General features: G+C 47.7%; 1 protein-coding gene across 47 annotated transcripts in view; it reads right to left on the bottom strand.

Moving 5' to 3' along the window:
- The window catches only part of ank3b (ankyrin 3b), a 1,101,178-nt gene that overhangs the window by 11,221 nt on the left and 1,068,814 nt on the right, over positions 1 to 21,143 (bottom strand). For all 47 annotated transcript variants that reach the window (XM_072478848.1, XM_072478844.1, XM_072478845.1 and 44 more), the window contains one exon: positions 5,165 to 5,591. In XM_072478848.1, the coding sequence (XP_072334949.1) occupies positions 5,165 to 5,591 (427 nt within the window). The remainder of the gene's footprint in view (positions 1 to 5,164; positions 5,592 to 21,143) is intronic.

Below are 21,143 nucleotides of genomic sequence, written 5' to 3'. Positions count from 1 at the left end.
GGCGAGCGCCGTTCAGTGCTGGTCTCTATTTATTGAATGACACATGTGGGAGTCTCCCAGGGGATCTGAAGTACAGTGAAAAGTATTTTTCTGCGAGCAGCTCAACAGATCATTAAGTACATGAAAAGGAAAGGAAATAAAATAAATTACATAATAGGGCAACACAAGGTACACAAAGTTTTAAAGATTGGAACGATTATAAGATAAATAAAAAGAGGATCTGTGAGGGAGAGCTTGCAGAGAGTCGCCGGAGCGCCATCTTGCAATTGCCTTATCGGCGAGTTGGGGCTTCGGGGGGTTCGAGGTTTGCGTTGGAGGGTCGAGAGATTGGGACACCATCAGAACTCCTCAGTGCAGAAAACAGAACGAAGTGCGGCCTCGTCAGGGCGTTCCCCGCTGAGGCCCCGTACCTACCCGAATGAAAAACACCCGGCTAAGCAGGCTTATTACAGTACTCTGTTCCCATTTGGGTAGATCTCTGCTTCTCTCTCCAGGGATGCTGACCGGCCTGCTGAGTATTTCCAACATTTTCTGATTTTGAATTCAAATATCCAGCATTCACAGTATTTGCTTTAATTTTGGTTGGGACGGGATTGGAATAGCCTTTTCTGACAGGTATGTTTTGTTCATTTATATTCTCATTCAGCAACAGAACACACCAAATCAGAAGGTGACTGAATATAAACTGTGGCTTTGATAACCAAATCCTTTTCACTCACAAAGTACGGTGTGCAGTGCAGGAGGAGAGATGGACTTCATCCCTCAGCAAGATCCTGCTTTACAGCATCTTCAAAGATGATTTTGTGCAATTCAGAACACAGACAAATATTCATTCCTGGCTTCCTTACATATGTAATGATCTACTTTGAAAACACAGTCGCACACAGCCAGACAGACACATTCACACCAATACTAACAGACACTCTAAAACACAGACACATCACACTCATATTGACAGACTCATGGATTCACACCCACTTTAAAATACACGCAGACACATCACACTCATATTGACAGACTCACACGGATTCACACCCACACTAAAACACACACAGACATATCACACTCATACTGACATACACACACGGACACTCACCCACACTAAAAAACACACACCCATACTGACAGTCTCTCGCGGACTCACACCCACACTAAAACACACACACACACACTCATACTGACAGTCCCACACTCAAACAAAAACACAGACACACCCACACTAAAACACACACAGACACACCCACACTAAAACACAGACACATCACACTCACACTGACAGTCTCACACGGACACTCTCCCAGACTAAAACACACAGACACCCACACTCATACTGACAGACTCACACGGATTCACACCCACACTAAAACACACAGACACACACTCATACTGACAGTCTCACACGGATTCACACCCAGACTAAAACACAGACACATCACACCCTCTCATACGGACAGTCTCACACAGACTCACACCCACACTAAAACACACACACATATCCACTCATACTGACAGACTCTCACCCACACAACAACACACAGACACACCCACAATAAAACAGACACAGACCCATCACACCCATACTGACAGTCTCACACGAACACACTCAAACACACACCGACAGTCCCACAGGGTCTCATACACACACTAAAACACCCACACCCACACTGACATTCCCACAGCGACTCACACCCACACTAAAACACACACAGACACAATTCACTCATACTGAGTCTCACACGACTCACACCCACATTAAAACACACAGACACATCACACTCATACTGACACTCCCACATGGACACACACACCCATACTCAGACTGTCACTCCCAGACACACACGTACACACAGCCACACATGCACCCACACAATCACACACAGATTCACCCAGCCAGACACCCACACATGCACCTACGAAAAAACTTAAGACACATAGAGATGTACACACACCCACACTAAAACACACACACATTCACACTGACACACCCACACAAAACCACACTGATCACCCACGCAAACACACACGAATGCAGATCCAAAAGTACGTACACTGACATGCATAGTCATGACATACATGCCATTCTAAACACATACCCACACCCATACTAAAAGCACACACACTTTCTCTTTAACTCATTGCAGCAACAGCAAATAATTGAATCTCATAGATCCATTTGATCATTTTTTAAACTATACTCACGCTGTTAACCTTCAAACATGTTCCTAACTGAGGATTTATTATCCACTCTACTTCTGAGTTAATCAGTGCAGCAGCTTCCAGAGAGAATGTGTGCTATCAAGTCCCCTGCTGTATAGGAAAAGGACAGGAAATCCTGATTCCCTGACAAGACAGCATCGAAGATAGAAAAGATGTACAAGATTTGTGGAAGCAGATGCCTTAGCTCAAAATTAAAACATTTCTTGCTCTACGCTAGTTTGCATTCTAGTGTATAACAACTTCTGTTCTGTACCTAAGTTCAGATCAGCTCTCGAGGAAATGTCACAGAATGCAAACTAGTTCGAAGAACAGGAAGCAGAAAGATCTGATTGGTGAACTGATTAAGGCAGGGGAGGGCAGGGGAGAGTCAGAATCTACTCATGGTCTGTGGAGAGCTGAATATTAGCAAGAAGATGTAGGTGTGGTAAGCTGTCCCCACTCTTCTTGAACTATGGGGAGGGGGGGGAATGTCAGAGGACTCAGGACCTTACTCACCACTGACAGCAGATAAGCATGCCTGAATTAAGGGTAAGGACAGTCTCAGTCTCACCCACTATGCCTAATGTAGTCAGACACCGGGTCGACACTCACAGTCAAAACTCACACTAAAAGAATGGATGGTTGGTTTAGCTAGCAGAGAGTGCATGAAAATCGAGCAAAAGCAGAATGTGAGCCAGAAAATTGATGCAGAAAGAGAGCGGTATCGACGGGTAAAATGAGAAATAAAAAGATAAAGTAGGAATTCAATGCACTGGTCATCAATGAGCAAGAAATTAGGAAGATGTTCATCAAACTGATATATCTCGTAAAAGAGATATATCAAGGTCAAAGGTCAAGGTCAAAGAGCCCAAACCAAAGAAAACTTGAAAATGGCAAGCAGACACAACAAATGCTGCAGCCCAAACCTTTCTCCAAAGCAACGCCAAACTCAGAGGACTTGGGATACCTTCAGGATCAACCTGCGACGAGCCACCCTGGTGGTAATAATCTCTTCCTCACCCGAGCTAGTCTCGTCTTCCCCAAGTTCCTGATTGATGCATTATAGCACATTGTGTTATGAGATGGCATGTAACATGATAGCCAACACAGATCGATGGACTTGCTTTAAGCCAGTGGGGCCTACCCAGTATGTCACCACTTTATCACTGACAGGCCATTAAGCGTCTTTATAAGGTGTTGTCTCTGTGTTGCTTCATTTGATACCTGCGGTCCCTATTCAATATCTCCCCCAACAGAATGGCCAACATACCAGCAACCAAAGCTCAGAAAACTGAGGCACTGTTTTGGCAATCACTCGCAAGGCAACTCAATAATGATCTAAAACCCATAGAATTTACAATTTTAATCATTCCTTTAAGCGGAAGCTGACTTTTCGTCTTCATCTCTGATACTCTCTATTGGGAGCAGGGCTAGGGGGAGTAGGGATGGTTTGTTTAGGTAAAGGAGTCTGTCTCCTTGCAGTGTTAACTGTAATATTTTTACTCCTCAGGTTTTGAAAGAAAACTTTGACATATTTTGGGAGAAAATTGCTGACAATCATTGAATTAGGAGATTAAGATTTAAGAACAACGTCACTTGTTAGCAGGCACAGTTTTAGTCACATTTTAATCTGTGTTTGTTAAGATGGTGACTATCACACTAAATCATGTGGTGAGAAGGAATGTGGTCAAATTATGACCTCTAATGCATCATGAAAATAGTCAAGTTAAAATCTTCCCTATTGTCCTTCAGATTAAACTGGATGCATACACCAATCTGAAGCTCTATTTTCAAGGACAAAGACATGGCTTGTCTATCTAGTTTCAAACGGAGTCCTTGCTGCACATACTGTTGCAGCAGGCCATGGTGCCACTGCATCATGGGATAACACATGGTAGATAAGCCCAAGTGTGGCTTTGAAACGCAGCACATTCCAAAAGATTCATTAAAAAGGGAGGTCTTGTGGCTCAGTAGGTAGTGGCCCTGCCTCTGAGCCAGAAACTCCGGGTTCAACTCCAGCCCCAGGACTTGATGGCCAAGGAAGGTGTGTTCATAACGCGGCCAATCAGGTTTAGTATCAACCTGTAAAGTCCTTCCAACATGTCAATGGCAAGCAGTGAGAGTGGGACAGACTCCTGGTCAGCCATGCTTGATATAAAGTGGTACCCCTCAAGCTATAAGCCTTTGTCGACAGAGGAGGGACCACTAACAGGAAAAAAACCTCGCCAAGGGAACAGATGAAAGTTTGCCTTATGTACCATTAGGTGCGGGAAGAGAAACAAAAAACAAACAATGAAAAGCCACTTTATTAGCGGATTATTCAATAGAATATGTCTACAGTCAAGCACGGTAGGTATTAACATTAGTAATTATTAAATGACTCAAGATTTAACTCTGTTCAAGTCTAAAATAATTCCCCAGGATTTCTGGCTAAAAACTATTAACGTTTTGTGGTAATGCCCATTTACTGTCCAGGATCCAGGCCAGTGACTCGGGCAAAGGGATTCGAGTGGCGTGTGTTGGAGGAAGGGTGGAGTGGAATGGAGGTCAGGAAAGTGGGGTATCTTTACATCGGTGTGCTGTAAATGGAGTTCCAGGGTTTGAAACTAGTCTCTCTTCCACTTTATTCCTCAGAATATTACATGATGCAGTCACCTGAAAATTCACTTTTGATATATTATCAAAGGCTTTCCTCTCACTCTACACTAGTATGGTATCATCTTATTGTTAGAGAATTCTTTTTGCTTCTACTGAATAGAATTTATTAGGTGGAAAAAGAAAATGGGGAGAACAGTATTGTCTGACATGATTGGTGAATAATGAAAGTACAAAGCAACCAGTTCAGAAGGAGCAAAATATAAATCCCAATGAGCAAGAAGAACACAGACTCCATGGTCGAAAAGTTAGACAAAATAGGAGTTTACCAATTAATCTATATCATCACACATGGGAATGAATGTTACATTACCTGAGCTTTGTGTTCTGCTGGTAGGGAGCCATCGTCCCTGAAGTTTGATCCCGATTTAATGATCTCTGATGTAACCCAACTTGTCTTCTTCTCGCTGGTAAGCAGAGGGCCTCCGTGCTCCTCAGAACCTGGCCTCCTCATGTCCACCAGATCCTTCTGCAGTTCTGTTATGGGCTCCACCTGTTCTGTGATTAACACCGAACGTTTCTGCACCTTTCCATTCAGTGTTTTTCTATCATGTGACATTACAAGCACATCATTGGCCGCCTCCTGAATCAAAGGCCCCACCGTTGCATGGCTCGACTCCCTTTGTCGTTCCAACCTATGTACATCGTGGGCCCCATTCTCCTCAGGCTTCAAAACCTGTCCTTTCATATGGAACATAACGGACCCAGCAAGATCATTCTTGATTCGTTGTTCTTGGAGACTGCAAAATACGAAAATAGTGACAAAAGTGTTCTTCCAGTATGGAACAGTGCAACATATTAAATAAGTCTTGAATTCTAGATTCCTAATGTGAGGCATTAAGTCTTCATTGATATTCTTTTTTAAAAAATAAAAATAAAAACTAGCTGTTGGGTTGTGCATCATTGTTGAGATAAAAATTTAACACCATCGCCCGTTATGCAGAGCAGACAACACCGAGCGTTCTCCTTGAATCATACAGTACCAGTTTAATACAACTTGCTAGGCCATTTCAGAAGTCAGTTAAGTGTCAACCACTTTAGTGTGGGACTGGAATCACAAAGGCCAGACTGGACAAGTGCAGCAGGTTTCCTTCCCTTAAGGACATGAGTGAAGCAGTTGAGTTTTAATGATGCATGGTGAGTATTATTCACACCATCTTGCTCATTTCCAGAATTTTTAAATGCCGAAATCAAATTCTCCAACCGCTGGGCAGGATTTGGACAAGTGTTCTCTGGGTTATTGGTGCAGTCACATGAACATTACAGTGCTGCACTCCTTACAATTTCCAATGGGCACCTAATATGTGAAGACCTTCCATGTGTAATATCCAATTCTGGTCTTCAAGAAACCATGATAGCATGTTCCTGGGATGAATGGGGAAGCTCTGGAAAATTTTAAATGTTTACAGTTCTGATTTTAAGGAAGAGAAACTCATCATACATATGGGTGCAGAGGTCAGCCCACCCAATGTAACCCTGGTACTGGGAGCACTAAGGCAGATAATGTATCTTGTCGGCCGCAATCACACTGGAGGCTATGGATCCACCCCTCACTCATCTAGACACACCTCAGCAGTTAATAAATTAAAGGCATATCTTCTCCCCAGCAAATAAAGGCCACAATTTTGAGTACTTTGTTCCTGTCATGGATATTTTCCCCACCTCTAGTTGGTATGGAGTAGACCGCCCTTCTGTATCTTGCTGAGGTTGCTCACTCTTCCAACTAGACCAGTGGCAGGTGGACTGAGGGTTGTGAACCAGCAATTTGCTCAAGGTATGCTCTCACAGGCAGACTTCTACATCAACAATAGCATATAGAGGACTTCCGGTGGTGGCCATGGTGTGAGTGGTCGCACATGTGGAAGCTCCCGTTTGGGGCGGTGTTTGTAGGCCTTTTCCCCAGCTAACGGCAGACTTGTTGATGTAAAAAGGTGCAGGAGTGGTGGAAGAGTGTGTTCCACAGGTGGATGGATTTGTGGACCAGAAGTGTTTTTTAGCGAAAGGAGCAGTTGGGGAGAGAAGCTGTGCCTGGGACACAGGGGATGATGGCGGAGGGTAAGGGACCGCCCTAACGTCACAGTGGCCTATGGAGCAGCTGGCAGACTTTTTGAACGAGAAGTTCACCCAGCACAGAAAGGAGACTTTGGAGGACCTGGCGAGGATGGTGGATCCCATTAAGGCGGAGATCGACCACGTGGAGATGAGGTTGGTGCCTCAGAGACAGGCAACCCAGAAGGTGGAGGAGATGGTGGGGAGCACGAGGAGCAGCTCACCTCGATGGCGGCCGAGATGGGGGTGATGCAGGACACTCAGAGGAGAGTAGAGAAGGTGGAGGATTTGGAGAAACGGTCCCGGAGACAGAACCGGAGGATTATGAGGCTGCTGGAGGGCAGCGAGGGAGCGGTTCCGGGCTCGTATGTGACCAAGATGTTCGAGAAGATGCTCGGCGAGGGGAGCCTTTGAACGGTCCCTGGAGGTGGAGCAGCACACAGGGCACTGATGAGGAAGTCTGAGGGTAATGAGCCTCCGAGGGAAATGGTGGTACGGCTGCAACGGTTTTTGGACAAGGAGCGGATTCTGAGGTGGGCCAGGCAGACGAGGTGATGTACCTGGGAGGGCAGTGAGCTTCGAGTGTACCAGGACCTGGGTGTGGAGCTGGCCAAGAGGAGAGCGGGTTTTAATAAGGTGAAGGCTGCCCTCTTTAAGAAGGGGTGAAATATGGGATGCTGTAACCGGCTTACCACTGGGTGACCTACAATGGCCGTGAACTTTACTTTGGGACACCGGAGGAAGCGATGGAGTTTTTGAGGGACAATGGACTGGCAGGAGAAGGAGGACATTGAACTTTGGAGGAGATGTTCTTTTTTCTTTGGGGGCGATTGTCCTGTTTGCCTCTGTGGGACATGGGTAGTTGTTCTTTGTTATTGGTGTTGTTTGCACCGGGATAGTGTTTGAACGGGGAGGGGGGGGGGGCTGCTGCCAGGCTAGCTGAGCGGGCTAGTTCACGGACGCGCAGTGGGGGTGGGCAGTTAGTTAGAGTGTTGATGGGGGTTGTTGTTTTGTGTGGGGGGGGGGGCTTTGGAAATGTGGTTTGGGGAGGGTCGATGACGGGGAACATCCAAGGGCGGGACGTAGGCTGGAGGCTGGCCCAAGCGGGGATGTGGCTGACCAGCTGGGGGGGGGGGGGGGGGGGGGGGGGGGGGGGGTCCCTAGACCAGCCCCTGAAAGGGCTGAATGGGCCAGTCAAGAAAAGTCACGTGTTCGCACATCTGAGGAGCCAAAAGGCAGACGTGGCAGATTTACAGGAAACATGTCTGAAGATTGAGCATCAAACTAGGTTCAGGAAAGGGTGGGTAGGGCAGGTATTTCACTCTGGATTGGATTTTAAGACGAGGGGGGTAGCAGTCTTGATAAAGCAACAGGTAACAGGTAGCTTTTGAATTGGGGAACATAGTGGCAGACTCTGGGGGAGTTTCGTTTTGGTGAGTGGGAAATTGGAGGGCATGCCGGTGGTATTGGTGCATGTTTATGCCCTGAACTGGGACAAGATAGAGTTCATGAGGCGGGTGTTGGGGAAGGCACGGTAGTATAGGGTTAGCACTGTTGCTTCACGGCGCCAGGGTCCCAGGTTCGATTCCCGGCTTGGGTCACTGTCTGTGCGAAGTCTGCACGTTCTCCCTGGGTTTCTATTTGGTTTCCTCCGGGTGCTCCAGTTTCCTCCCACAAGTCCCGATTCTGAGACTAAGTGCTGACGCCGGCGTGGGAACGGTGGTGTTTTACGGCTGAATAAAACGGCGCAAAACAGCTACTCATCCTCCGTCTGGTGGGGGCTAGCAGGCACGTAGCCTAGAGCATCCGGCTCTAGCTGCGGATACGGCCGGAGAATTACCCAGTCCGTGGCCGCGCATGCGCATGGCGGCAGCCTGCAGCGGAGTACAACATGGCGTCGGTCGCGCGTGGACCCGGCCTGCCAAATAGTGATCCCCTTTGGCCAGGCTCAGCACCCGTGGACAACCCCCCTCCAGTGCCCCCAGACCATTGCCCGCAGATCGGTAGTCGCCACACCAAGTTCACGAAAATAAATACCATACGCGACCGACACCGTCGGGAACCCGGCCCATCGGGGCCGGAGCATCAGGGAGAGCGCTTCAGGTAACGTCCTGAGGACGCCCCGACGGCATGCAGTGGACTCTTAGAGTACGCCATTTTGGAAGGGCGGAGCATCGCAAAAGCGCCGCCGCCCCCGCGGATTCTCCGGCCGATTAGCAAACACTATTTCGGCGTCGGAGACCGGAGAGTCCTGCCCATGCTGTTAGGTGAATTGTACATTCTAAATTTGCCCTCTGTGTACCCGAACGTGTGGTGGAATGTGGTGACTAGGGGCTTTTCACAGTAACTTCATTGCAGTGTTAATGTCAGCCTCCTTGTGACAATAAGGATTATTATTATAAAGATTCCGGATCTGGACTCCCACCGGTTGATATCTGGGGGGATTTTAACACCGTTTTGGAGCCAAAATTGGATCGGTCGAGTCTGAGGCCGAGGAGAGTATCGGCGATGGCGAGGGAACTGAGGGGGTTTATGGAGCGCATGGGGGGGGGGGGGTTTGAGGACCCATGGGGCTTTGGTCAGCCGAGGACGAAGGAAGTCTCATTCTGTTTTCCCATGTGCGCAGCGTGTACTCCCCAATCGACTATTTTGTGTTGGACAGGACGTTGTTGGCGGTGGTGATCGATGCGGAGTATACTGCAATTGCGGTTTCGGACCATATGCCGCATTGGGTGCACCTGCGGGTGAATGGGGTAGGGGGTGGAACAGCGCCCACAGTGGAGGTTGGATGTGGGTCTTTGGCAGACGAGAAGATTTGTGAGTGGGCCAGGACTGCCATTCTGGCATATGTGGAGCTGAACAACACGGTTGATGTTTTGGCCGCCATGCTGTGGGAGGCGCTGAAGGCAATAGTAAGGGGGGGACTTTATTTCGATACGGGCAGACAGGGATAAGACGGAGCGGGCGGAGATGGCGAGGTTAGTGGAGAAGATCTTGCAGGTGGATAGGAGGTGTTCGGAGGCCCTGGAGGCGGGGTTGCCGAGGGAGCTGCAGAAGCTACAGATGGAGTTTGGGCTCTTATCTACGGGTAAGGCAGTTGAGGAAAGTTGAAGGGGCAGTCTATGAATACAGGAAAAAGGCGAGTAGGATGTTGGTCCTACTCATGAATTGAGGAAACAGGAGGCAGCGAGGGAGATCGGGAAGTTGAAGGATAGGGACAGGAAGGTGGTCTAGTACCCGGTGGGGGTGAATGGGGTGTTTGGGGATTTTTATGAGGCTGTATTAGTCGAACCCCCTGCCGGGGTGGAGGGAATGAGACTGTTTTTGGAGGGGTTGGAGTTCCCTAAGTGGAGGAGGACCTGGGAGCCCCCATTGGGCTAGTGGAGGGTATAGAACAATACAGCGCAGTACAGGCCCTTCGGCCCACGATGTTGCACCGAAACAAAAGCCATCTAACCTACACTATGCCATTATCATCCATATGTTTATCCAATAAACTTTTAAATGCCCTCAATGTTGGCGAGTTCACTACTGTAGCAGGTAGGGCATTCCACGGCCTCACTACTCTTTGCGTAAAGAACCTACCTCTGACCTCTGTCCTATATCTATTACCCCTCAGTTTAAAGTTATGTCCCCTCGTGCTAGCCATATCCATCCGCGGGAGAAGGCTCTCACTGTCCACCCTATCCAACCCCCTGATCATTTTGTATGCCTCTATTAAGTCTCCTCTTAACCTTCTTCTCTCCAACGAAAACAACCTCAAGTCCATCAGCCTTTCCTCATAAGATTTTCCCTCCATACCAGGCAACATCCTGGTAAATCTCCTCTGCACCCGCTCCAAAGCCTCCACGTCCTTCCTATAATGCGGTGACCAGAACTGTACGCAATACTCCAAATGCGGCCGTACCAGAGTTCTGTACAGCTGCAACATGACCTCCCGACTCCGGAACTCAATCCCTCTACCAATAAAGGCCAACACTCCATAGGCCTTCTTCACAACCCTATCAACCTGGGTGGCAACTTTCAGGGATCTATGTACATGGACACCTAGATCCCTCTGCTCATCCACACTTTCAAGAACTTTACCATTAGCCAAATATTCCGCATTCCTGTTATTCCTTCCAAAGTGAATCACCTCACACTTCTCTACATTAAACTCCATTTGCCACCTCTCAGCCCAGCTCTGCAGCTTATCTATATCCCTCTGTAACCTGTACATCCTTCCACACTATCGACAACACCACCGACTTTAGTATCGTCTGCAAATTTACTCACCCACCCTTCTGCGCCTTCCTCTAGCTCATTGATAAAAATGACAAACAGCAACGGCTCCAGAACAGATCCTTGTGGTACTCCACTTGTGACTGTACTCCATTCTGAACATTTCCCATCAACCACCACCCTCTGTCTTCTTTCAGCTAGCCAATTTCTGATCCACATCTCTAAATCACCCTCAATCCCCAGCCTCCGTATTTTTTGCAATAGCCTACCGTGGGGAACCTTATCAAACGCTTTGCTGAAATCCATATACACCACATCAACTGCTCTACCCTCGTCTACCTGTTCAGTCACCTTCTCAAAGAACTCAATAAGGTTTGTGAGGCATGACCTACCCTTCACAAAGCCATGCTGACTATCCCTGATCATATTATTCCTATCCAGATGATTATAAATCTTGTCTCTTATAATCCCCTCCAAGACTTTACCCACTACAGACGTGAGGCTCACCGGTCTATAGTTGCCGGGGTTGTCTCTGCTCCCCTTTTTGAACAAAGGGACCACATTTGCTGTCCTCTGGCACTATTCCTGTAGCCAATGATGACATAAAAATCAAAGCCAAAGGTCCAGCAATCTCTTCCCTGGCCTCCCAGAGAATCCTAGGATAAATCCCATCAGGTCCCGGGGACTTATCTATTTTCAGCCTGTCCAGAATTGCCAACACCTCTTCCCTACGTACCTCAATGCGATCTGTTCTATTAGCCTGGGGCTCAGCATTCTCCTCCACAACATTATCTTTTTCCTGAGTGAATACTGACGAAAAATATTCATTTAGTATCTCGCCTATCTCTTCAGACTCCACACACAATTTCCCATCCCTGTCCTTGACTGGTCCTACTCTTTCCCTAGTCATTCGCTTATTCCTGACATACCTATAGAAAGCTTTTGGGTTTTCCTTGATCCTTCCTGCCAAATACTTCTCATGTCCCCTCCTTGCTCGTCTTAGCTCTCTCTTTAGATCCTTCCTCGCTACCTTGTAACTATCCATCGCCCCAACCGAAACATCACACCTCATCTTCGCATAGGCCTCCTTCTTCCTCTTAACAAGAGATTCCACTTCCTTGGTAAACCACGGTTCCCTCGCTCGACGCCTTCCTCCCTGTCTGACCGGTACATACTTATCAAGAACACGCAGTAGCTGATCCTTGAACAAGCCCCACTTATCCAGTGTGCCCAACACTTGCAGCCTACTTCTCCACCTTATCCCCCCCAAGTCACGTCTAATGGCATCATAATTGCCCTTCCCCCAGCTATAACTCTTGCCCTGCGGTGTATACTTATCCCTTTCCATCATTAACGTAAACGTCACCGAATTGTGGTCACTGTCCCCAAAGTGCTCTCCTACCTCCAAATCCAACACCTGGCCTGGTTCATTACCCAAAACCAAATCCAACGTGGCCTCGCCTCTTGTTGGCCTGTCAACATATTGTTTCAGGAAACCCTCCTGCACACACTGTACAAAAAACGACCCATCTATTGTACTCAAACTATATCTTTTCCAGTCGCTATTTGGAAAGTTAAAGGCTCCCATAATAACTACCCTGTTACTTTCGCTCTTATCCAGAATCATCTTCGCCATCCTTTCCTCTACATCCCTAGAACTATTAGGAGGCCTATAGAAAACTCCCAACAGGGTGACCTCTCCTTTCCTGTTTCTAACTTCAGCCCATACTACCTCGGAAGAAGAGTCCCCATCTAGCATCCTCTCCGCCACCGTAATACTGCTCTTGACTAGCAGCGCCACACCTCCCCCTCTTTTGCCTCCTTCTCTGAGCTTACTAAAACACCTAAACCCCGGAACCTGCAACATCCATTCCTGTCCCTGCTCTATCCATGTCTCCGAAATGGCCACAACATCGAAGTCCCAGGTACCAACCCATGCTGCCAGTTCCCCTACCTTGTTTCGTATACTCCTGGCATTGAAGTAGACACACTTCAAACCACCTACCTGAACACTGGCCCCCTCCTGCGACGTCAAAACTGTGCTCCTGACCTCTATACTCTCATTCTCCCTTACCCTAAAACTACAATCCAGGTTCCCATGCCCCTGCTGCATTAGTTTAAACCCCCCCAAAGAGCACTAACAAATCTCCCCCCCAGGATATTTGTGCCCCTCAGGTTCAGATGTAGACCATCCTGTCTGTAGAGGTCCCACCTTCCCCAAAAAGAGCCCCAGTTATCCTGAAATCTGAATCCCTCCCGCCTGCACCATCCCTGTAGCCACGTGTTTAAATGCTCTCTCTCCCTATTCCTCATCTCACTATCACGTGGCACGGGCAACAACCCAGAGATAACAACTCTGTTTGTTCTAGTTCTGAGCTTCCATCCTAGCTCCCTGAAAGCCTGCCTGACATCCTTGTCCCCTTTCCTACCTATGTCGCTAGTGCCAATGTGGACCACGACTTGGGGCTGCTCCCCCTCCCCCCTAAGGACCCGGAAAACACGATCCGAGACATCACGTACCCTTGCACCTGGGAGGCAACATACCAAACGTGAGCCTCTCACGCTCCCACAAAATCTCCTATCTGTGCCCCTGACTATAGAGTCCCCAATTACTAATGCTCTGCTCCTCTCCCCCCTTCCCTTCTGAGCAACAGGGACAGACTCCGTGCCAGAGGCCCGTACCCCATGGCTTACCCCTGGTAAGTCCCCCCCCCCACAAGTATCCAAAGCGGTATACTTGTTTCTCAGGGGAACGACCGCAGGGGATCCCTGCACTGACTGCTTTTTCCCAGTCCCTCTTACAGTTACCCACCTATCTCCAATCTTTGGTGTAACTAATTCCCTGAAGCTGTTATCTATGACCCCTTCTGCCTCCCGAATGATCCGAAGTTCTTCCAACTCCAGCTCCAGTTCCCTAACTCGGTCTTGGAGGAGCTGGAGATGGCAGCACTTCCTGCAGGTAAAATCAGCAGGGACACTAACTGCATCCCTCACCTCAAACATCCTGCAGGAGGAACATTGCACTCCCTTCCCTGCCATTCCTCTAACTTTCTACCAAGATCTGGCTAACAACAGAATTAATTTTTTATAAAAAATAATAATATAATAAAATATGGTACTTACCTCAGACCAATGGGTTTTATTATTAGGTTAGAGGAGGAGGGCGGGTGGGAGACACTACACGTGTAGTGTCTCGGGTTTCCTCTCCACCAGAATTTATTGGTGAGGGTCTTCCCAGACGTCCGCGGGTCGACATCCTGTTCCCGCCTAAAACACTCCCAGCAACCACTTCCGCACTGCTCCCGCTGAAACTGACTCACCAGCTGTTCTCCCGCCGAAATCGACTGGGGGGGGGGGGGGGGCAGGCGGGCAAGACCCCGGGCCTGGACAGTTCCCGGTGGAATTTTACAAAGCGTTTTCAGGGTACCTGGGGCTCCTGCTGGTAAGGGCATTTAATGAGGCGAGGGAGCAGGGGTGCTCCCCCAACATAATCACAGGCCTCGATCTCCTTAATTTTAAAGAAGGACAAGGATCCAGAGCAGTGTGGTTTCTGAAGGCCAATTTCGCTGTTAAATGTGGCCGCCAAACAACTGACCGAGATCTTGGCCTCAAGAATTAAGGACTGTGTATCGGGGATGACAGGGGAGGATCAGACGGGGTTTGTTAATGGGAGGCATTTGTCGGCCAACATCAGGCGGCTGTTGAATGTTATAATGGTGCCCCCAGAGGGATGAAGTGTGGAGTTGGTGGTCGCCATGGATGCGGGGAAGTCCTTCAACCGGGTGGAGTGGGACTATCTGCGGGAGGTGCTGGGGCAGTTTTGGGTTTGGGCAGGGATTTATGGATTGGGTCCGGCTGTTGTACCGGGCACCGGTAGCAAGTGTGCAAACGAACCGGGTGAGCTCGGATTATTTCAGTCTGCATCGGGAGACGAGGCAGGGATGTCCACATTACCCATTGTTCTTTGCCTTGGCTATAGAACCATTGGCAATGGTGGGAGGGGAGCATAGAATTTTGTTGTACGTGGATGACTTGCCTGCTTTATATTTTGAACCCATTGTAACGTATTTGGGTATTATGGGCATATTGGAAGAATTCGGCCGGTTCTCGGTGTCATGTGAGGGAACCTTTAAGACATGGATGTTTAAGCAATGTACCTTTAAGAAAACAGTGATGTCAGAGAGTGGGTGGGGCTGAGCTCAGTTCGGCCATTTTGCAGTTTCGTTTTACAGTTTGAAAAGTGCCTGGCTGGTTTTGCTGAGAGCAGTTTAAAAGTGGTCTGGCTGTTTTGCTGCGAGCAGTTTAAAAGTAGAAAGCCAGTTTGAGATAGCAGCTTGAGAAGTTCTGGTTTGTTGTGATCTGCTTGCAGGGAGAAAGCCAGGTTTGAGAAAGCAGCTTGGGTGTGTCTGTGTGTTTCCAGAGAGTTTGTAGGAAGAAAGCAAGGTGCTAGCGCTGAAGTCAACCAAGCTAATATATCTCTGCCATCCTACAGAAAATATATATATCCTTTAACCTGATGTGATACTGTTTAAAGGTGTTAAGTCTCTTGGAAGTTTGAAGGAACATTTTAAGGAGTTGTTTACTGTTACAATATTTTCTGAGTTATCTTTGAAGTAAGGGGTGTTAAGAGATCCAATGTTTATTTAAGATGTTAAGTTGAGTTCATGGAATAAACAGTGTTTTGTGTTTAAAAACCTACGTGTCCATAATTGTAATTCCACACCTAGGGAAAAAGCCGTGTGCTAGGAAAAGCAACAAATACATTAAAGGGCGAGGTTGGTTAAACTCCATGATACATTTTGGGGTTCTGAAAATGCCTCGCCCATAACATCGGATACAAATTGAATATGGGGAACAGTGACGTTTTTCTGATTCAAACAAGGGGGCAGAAAAGGCTGGGGGAGTTGCCGTTTAGAGTGCTGGGGGGTGGGGAACTTTTGATATCTGGGTATTCAGGTGGCGTAGGTGTGGGAGCAACTGCACAAGCTGAATTTGGCTCGGTTGGTGGAACAGATGGAGGGGGATTTTAGGAGGTGGGATGTGCTCCCGTTGTCGTTGGTGGAACAGGTGCAGTTGATGAAGATGACGGTTCTCCCGAGTTTTTTGTTTGTGTTTCAGAATCTCCCGATCTTCATTCCGAAGACTTTTTTCAGCAGGGTGAATTCGCTGATTTTGTGGTTTGTTTAGGCGGGTAAAGCCCCGCGGGTGAAGAAGGTGCTGCTGCAGCGGGTCAAGAGGGGTGCGGGTTAGCTCTTCCGAATTTAATGAACTACTATTGGGCGGTGAATAAAGCCATGGTGAGGAAGTGGGGGAGGGGTCGATATAGGAGCGGATGGAGGCAGCCTCTTGTAAAGACCGTGTTTGGGGCTCTTGGAGGCTCCTTTGCCGTTCTCGCCGGCCAGGTACTCCACAGCCCGGTGGTGGTGGTGGCCCTGAGGGTGTTGGGACAGTGGCGGCAGCACATGAGGCTGGAGGGGGCGTCGGGGTGGGCACCGATTTGTGGGAATCACCGTTATGTTCCGGCTGGACTGAACAGGGAATTGTAGGGGTGGCAACGGGCGGGGACTGAGCGGTTTAGGGATCTGTTCGTTGAGCTTGGAGGGGTTGGTGGAAGAGTTTGAGTTGCTCACTGGGAATGGGTTCCGGTATTTGCAGGTGAGGGATTTTGTCCGGAAGCAGGTACCGTCCTTTTCTCACCTGCCGCCCCAGGGTCTACAGGACAAGGTGGTGTCAGGAACAGGGGTAGGGGAGGGTAAACTGTCAGAAATTTACTAGGAGTTGATGGATTGGGAGGGAGCCCTGATGGGGAAAGTGAAGTGCAAGTGGGAGGAAGAGTTGGGTAAGGAATTGGAGGCTGGGTGTGGGAGGAGGCTCTGAGGAGGATGAATGCATCCTCTTTGTGCGCTAGGCTTAGGCTTATCCAGTTTAAGGTGGTCCACAGGGGGCAGCACGGTGGCGCAGTGGGTTAGCCCTGTTGCCTCACGGCACCGTGGTCCCAGGTTCGATCCCGGCTCTGGGTCACTGTCCGTGTGGAGTTTGCACATTCACCCCGTGTCAGCTTGGGTTTTACCCCCACAACCCAAAGATGTGCAGGCTAGATGGATTGGCCACACTAAATCGCCCCTCAATTGGAAAAAATGAATTGGGTACTCTAAATTTATGGGGGGAAAAAAAGGTGGTCCACAGGGTGCACATGATGGTGGCCAGGAATTGCAAGTTATTTTAAGGAGTGGATAGGTGTGGGCGTTGTGCGGGTGAGCCCGCGAATCATGTCCATACGTTTTGGGCTTGTCCGAAGCTTGGGGGATTCTGGAAGGGGTTTGCCGTCGAGATGTCGGAGGATTTGAAGGTGAAGGTGGTCCTGAGTCTAGAAGTAGTGATCTTTGGAGTGTCAGAAGACCCGGGTGTAGTCGGAGAACACTTACAAACAGATTCAAAAATAGCTTCTTCCCCACTGTTACCAGACTCCTAAATGACCCTCTTATGGACTGACCTGATTAACACCACATTCCTGTATGCTTCATTCAATGCCGCTGTCAATGTAATTAGATTGTGTACCTTGTGTTGCCCTATTATGTGTTTCGTTTTATTTTAATTTATTCTCATGTACTAAATGATCTGTTTGAGCTGCTTGCAGAAAAATACTTTTCACTGTACCACGGTACACATGACAATAAACAAATCCCATCCAGGGGTGAGAGAGGTTGATGTTTTGGCCTTTGCCTCCCTGTTAGCCCGGAGATAGATCTTATTAGAATGGAGGGACTTGGGGCCCCCGAAACCGGGGATGTGGGTGAGTGACCTGGCAGAGTTTCTTAGGCTGGAGAAGGTTGCCTTGAGAGGGTCTGTGGAGATGGCAGCCGTTCATTGACTTATTTGAGAACAGTTAAGAGGTCAGCAGTTGAGGGGGGATGGAGTGGTAGGGGTGTTGGGGAGTGGGGGTTGGGATGGTGGCGTGTAGGTATTTAGTTGATTTGGTTATTTGCAGCCACGTTGGCTTGTTTTGTTTTGTGAGTGTGTTTGATGAATAAATATATAAATGCCTCAATAAAATATTTTAAAAAGCAATAGCATATAGATTTATAATGTTTTACGTCTTATTTTCTGTTGTCATCCTTTTGCCACCTTCTGCGTGAACTCTTTCCATTACAACCCTGTGTCCATGTTGGGCGGCATGGTGGTGCAGTGGTTAGCACTGTTATGTCATGGAGTCGAGGACCCGGGTTCGATCCTGGCCCCAGGTCACTGTGTGTGTGTGGAGTTTGCACATTCTCCCGTGTGCGCGTGGGTCTCACCCACACAACCCAAACGATGCACAGGATAGGCGGACTGGCCACACTAAATTGTCTGTTAATTGGAAAAAAAATTGGGTACTCTAAATTTATATATAAAATGTAATGGAAACTGTTTATGTAAAGCCATCACACTGCAATTACATCCTCTCGCCACTGGCGGCACTGAAGCACCCGGATGTTGTCTCTCCGAGTTCCTTAGCACAGTGTTTTTCAAAGTGCGAGGCACGGGTGGGTGTGAGAAGGGCCACGGAGGCAAGATCGAATTGCTTCTCACTGCGCACATCAGCCACTAACACAGATTCCCAATGGCAGCAGGGAAAATCTTAGCTAAAATGTCAATTCAGTCCTCCCCTGAAACAACGGGTTACAATGAGCACAGATTTGACAGTTAGGAATTCTGTCTTATTGCACCAGATTCATGTTTATCAGTATTTCTCCTTTAATTGTCTTAAATAAGTAATTTCAGTGCACTCTATTTGATTTCGGAGACATTGGAGCTGATGGACGTACATTTATCAGGAAGACCACGAGAGAGTGAATGCAACCACTGTAGCTACATGTGTGCACCACTGTATGTAAGGACAGGACTGAGCTTCATATCTTAAAATCCTTCCCTAATTTGTGCTCAGCATTTCTGTCCGGAATTGTGATAAAGCCAGGCCCTGAAGAGTGAAGGGCGTTTAAGGCGGCACTTGATTAATCTACCAAATTGTTGAAGTGCAGAAGGCAAGGATCGGATTGGTAAAATCATAAACATCATAGCGAATCAACTTATCTGACTATTGACTGACGAGGCAGTCACATATTCTCATTAAATGATCGCGGTAAAATTGCATATTGGCTCGGGGGCAGATTTGGATCCGAAATTCAGTTATTTTTTTAAAAAAATATTTTAATCCAAGTTTTCAACATTTTAACATTTTTCAAAATTCAGTTCTAATTGCTGAATATAATTGAGCTTTGGGTGTATTTAAAACAATCTGCAAATGGGATTCAGACTGTTTCGTGACTCTGCACATATTTATTTTCCACCCCTCCATACCACTGACCATGCTGATTTCACCGGTCTGTGGACACGCATGTAATCAATCACACAACTCATCCACCTAACGTAAATCTCAGCGGTTTCAACACTTGGAATGTGGAAGACACCATGTCGCTGAGAAAGGGGAGACAAGGATATCTGAAAAAGGGTACGCCTTTTACTTTCTCTTACCCTTCATTTTAGCTTTGAGCTGTGTTTCTGCGAGCAATAATTAAAACGTCAAAATATTATCTCGGAATACGTGTCTCATATTACAAACATAGAGCCCTATAAATACTCAGCCAGCCAGGCAGCATGTTCAATGATAAAAAAAGAAATGGCTGAATGTTTCAGGTCAATGGCCTTCCATCACGGCCATCAGCTGATACCCGATTGCTGAGTATTTTCAGTATTGTCTGTTTTAAATTCAGGTACTTTGCATTCTGGGGGTCGGTTCGTTCAATTACCCTGTCCGCACTCAATGTCAACATAAATTTAATGCACCAGGGGCTACTGGATTTTGATTAAGAACAGGAAAACTAGATTTTCTTTCCCTCCATTGTCTGGGGCAAGAAAACTTTAGTATCCCAAGCACAGCCTTGATTCAGGATAGTTTGGGTAAGCCAGCGGGTCCCGAAGGTTGGCCAGTTGGCAAAAGTGTGACCTGGGGAAAAAAGTCTGAAAAACACTGCAGTAGCCTGTATTGCAGGGAATTTGTCCCCCACACTCCCACCAACCCTGCTTCTCAGACTGCCCAGAATTTTGTTTCATAAAAATAAGGCCAGGACTTCTGACTTTTAAAAATGAGAGCTGAATTACACCAATCTGTCCCTGATTGTATTCCCTACGAACCCCCACTAGTCCCCTCCACCAAACACCACTTTTCAGGACTTCGCCCAATTTCTAATGTATGCAATGTAACCATGTGATCGGGAATAGAAAACTTTCTGTTGCTGTCAATACCTATCTGCATGAAACAACTCCAAGATGTGGGATAGCATGGTCAGAAGTAAAAGACTTAGGACAATATCGTTGGGGGACTCAGAGTGCAGAGGCTGTGGTTGGGGGAGTGGGGAGAATGGAGGTTGTCTACGGGGGGGGAAGAACTAGTCGAAAGGCCATCCCTCAACCAAGCTGTAAAACCTAGCTACAAGCGCACCCGCAATCTCAGAAGAAAATTAGATCCTGGAGTAGTCAGAGGCACAGAAGGAGAACATTCAGCTCATCCAGTCCTATGTGACTCTCAATTCTCACAACAGCAGTCCTTTATGGCCCTTTTGCCAAGGCCTACTATTTCATGCTCTGTGCTTGCAGCCTGGCCTCTCACCCTGGAGGAACTGGATACAGACTATTTGAATTTGTTTCACACCGATTGCAGAAAGGAAGTGAATTCCATCGGTCAGATAAGGTACTCTTCCTTCTGAGTCAGAAGGCTGTGGCTTTAAGTCTCATGCCAAAGATTGACCATAAGGTCTAGACTATCGGATTCAGTGCTGCAGTGAGAGAGATAGCGGGCGCGATCTACTGACCATGCCCGAAAAGCAGTGCGCCGCGGCAGTGTGGCCAGTAAATGGCTAGAGACCCCGCTCCTGGGATCTACCGGCACACCATGTCTCGTGGGATTGGAGACGTTGCAACGTAAATCCTGCCTATTGTCGACCGGATCACTTTTTGGCAAATCTGCATATTAGAGCTATCCAGTT

Source organism: Scyliorhinus torazame, chromosome 16 (assembly GCF_047496885.1).
Source record: "Scyliorhinus torazame isolate Kashiwa2021f chromosome 16, sScyTor2.1, whole genome shotgun sequence".
Taxonomy (NCBI): Eukaryota; Metazoa; Chordata; class Chondrichthyes; order Carcharhiniformes; family Scyliorhinidae; genus Scyliorhinus; species Scyliorhinus torazame.
The sequence above is the reverse complement of the archived record's forward strand: the minus strand, read 5'-3'. Positions and strand labels throughout refer to the sequence as shown.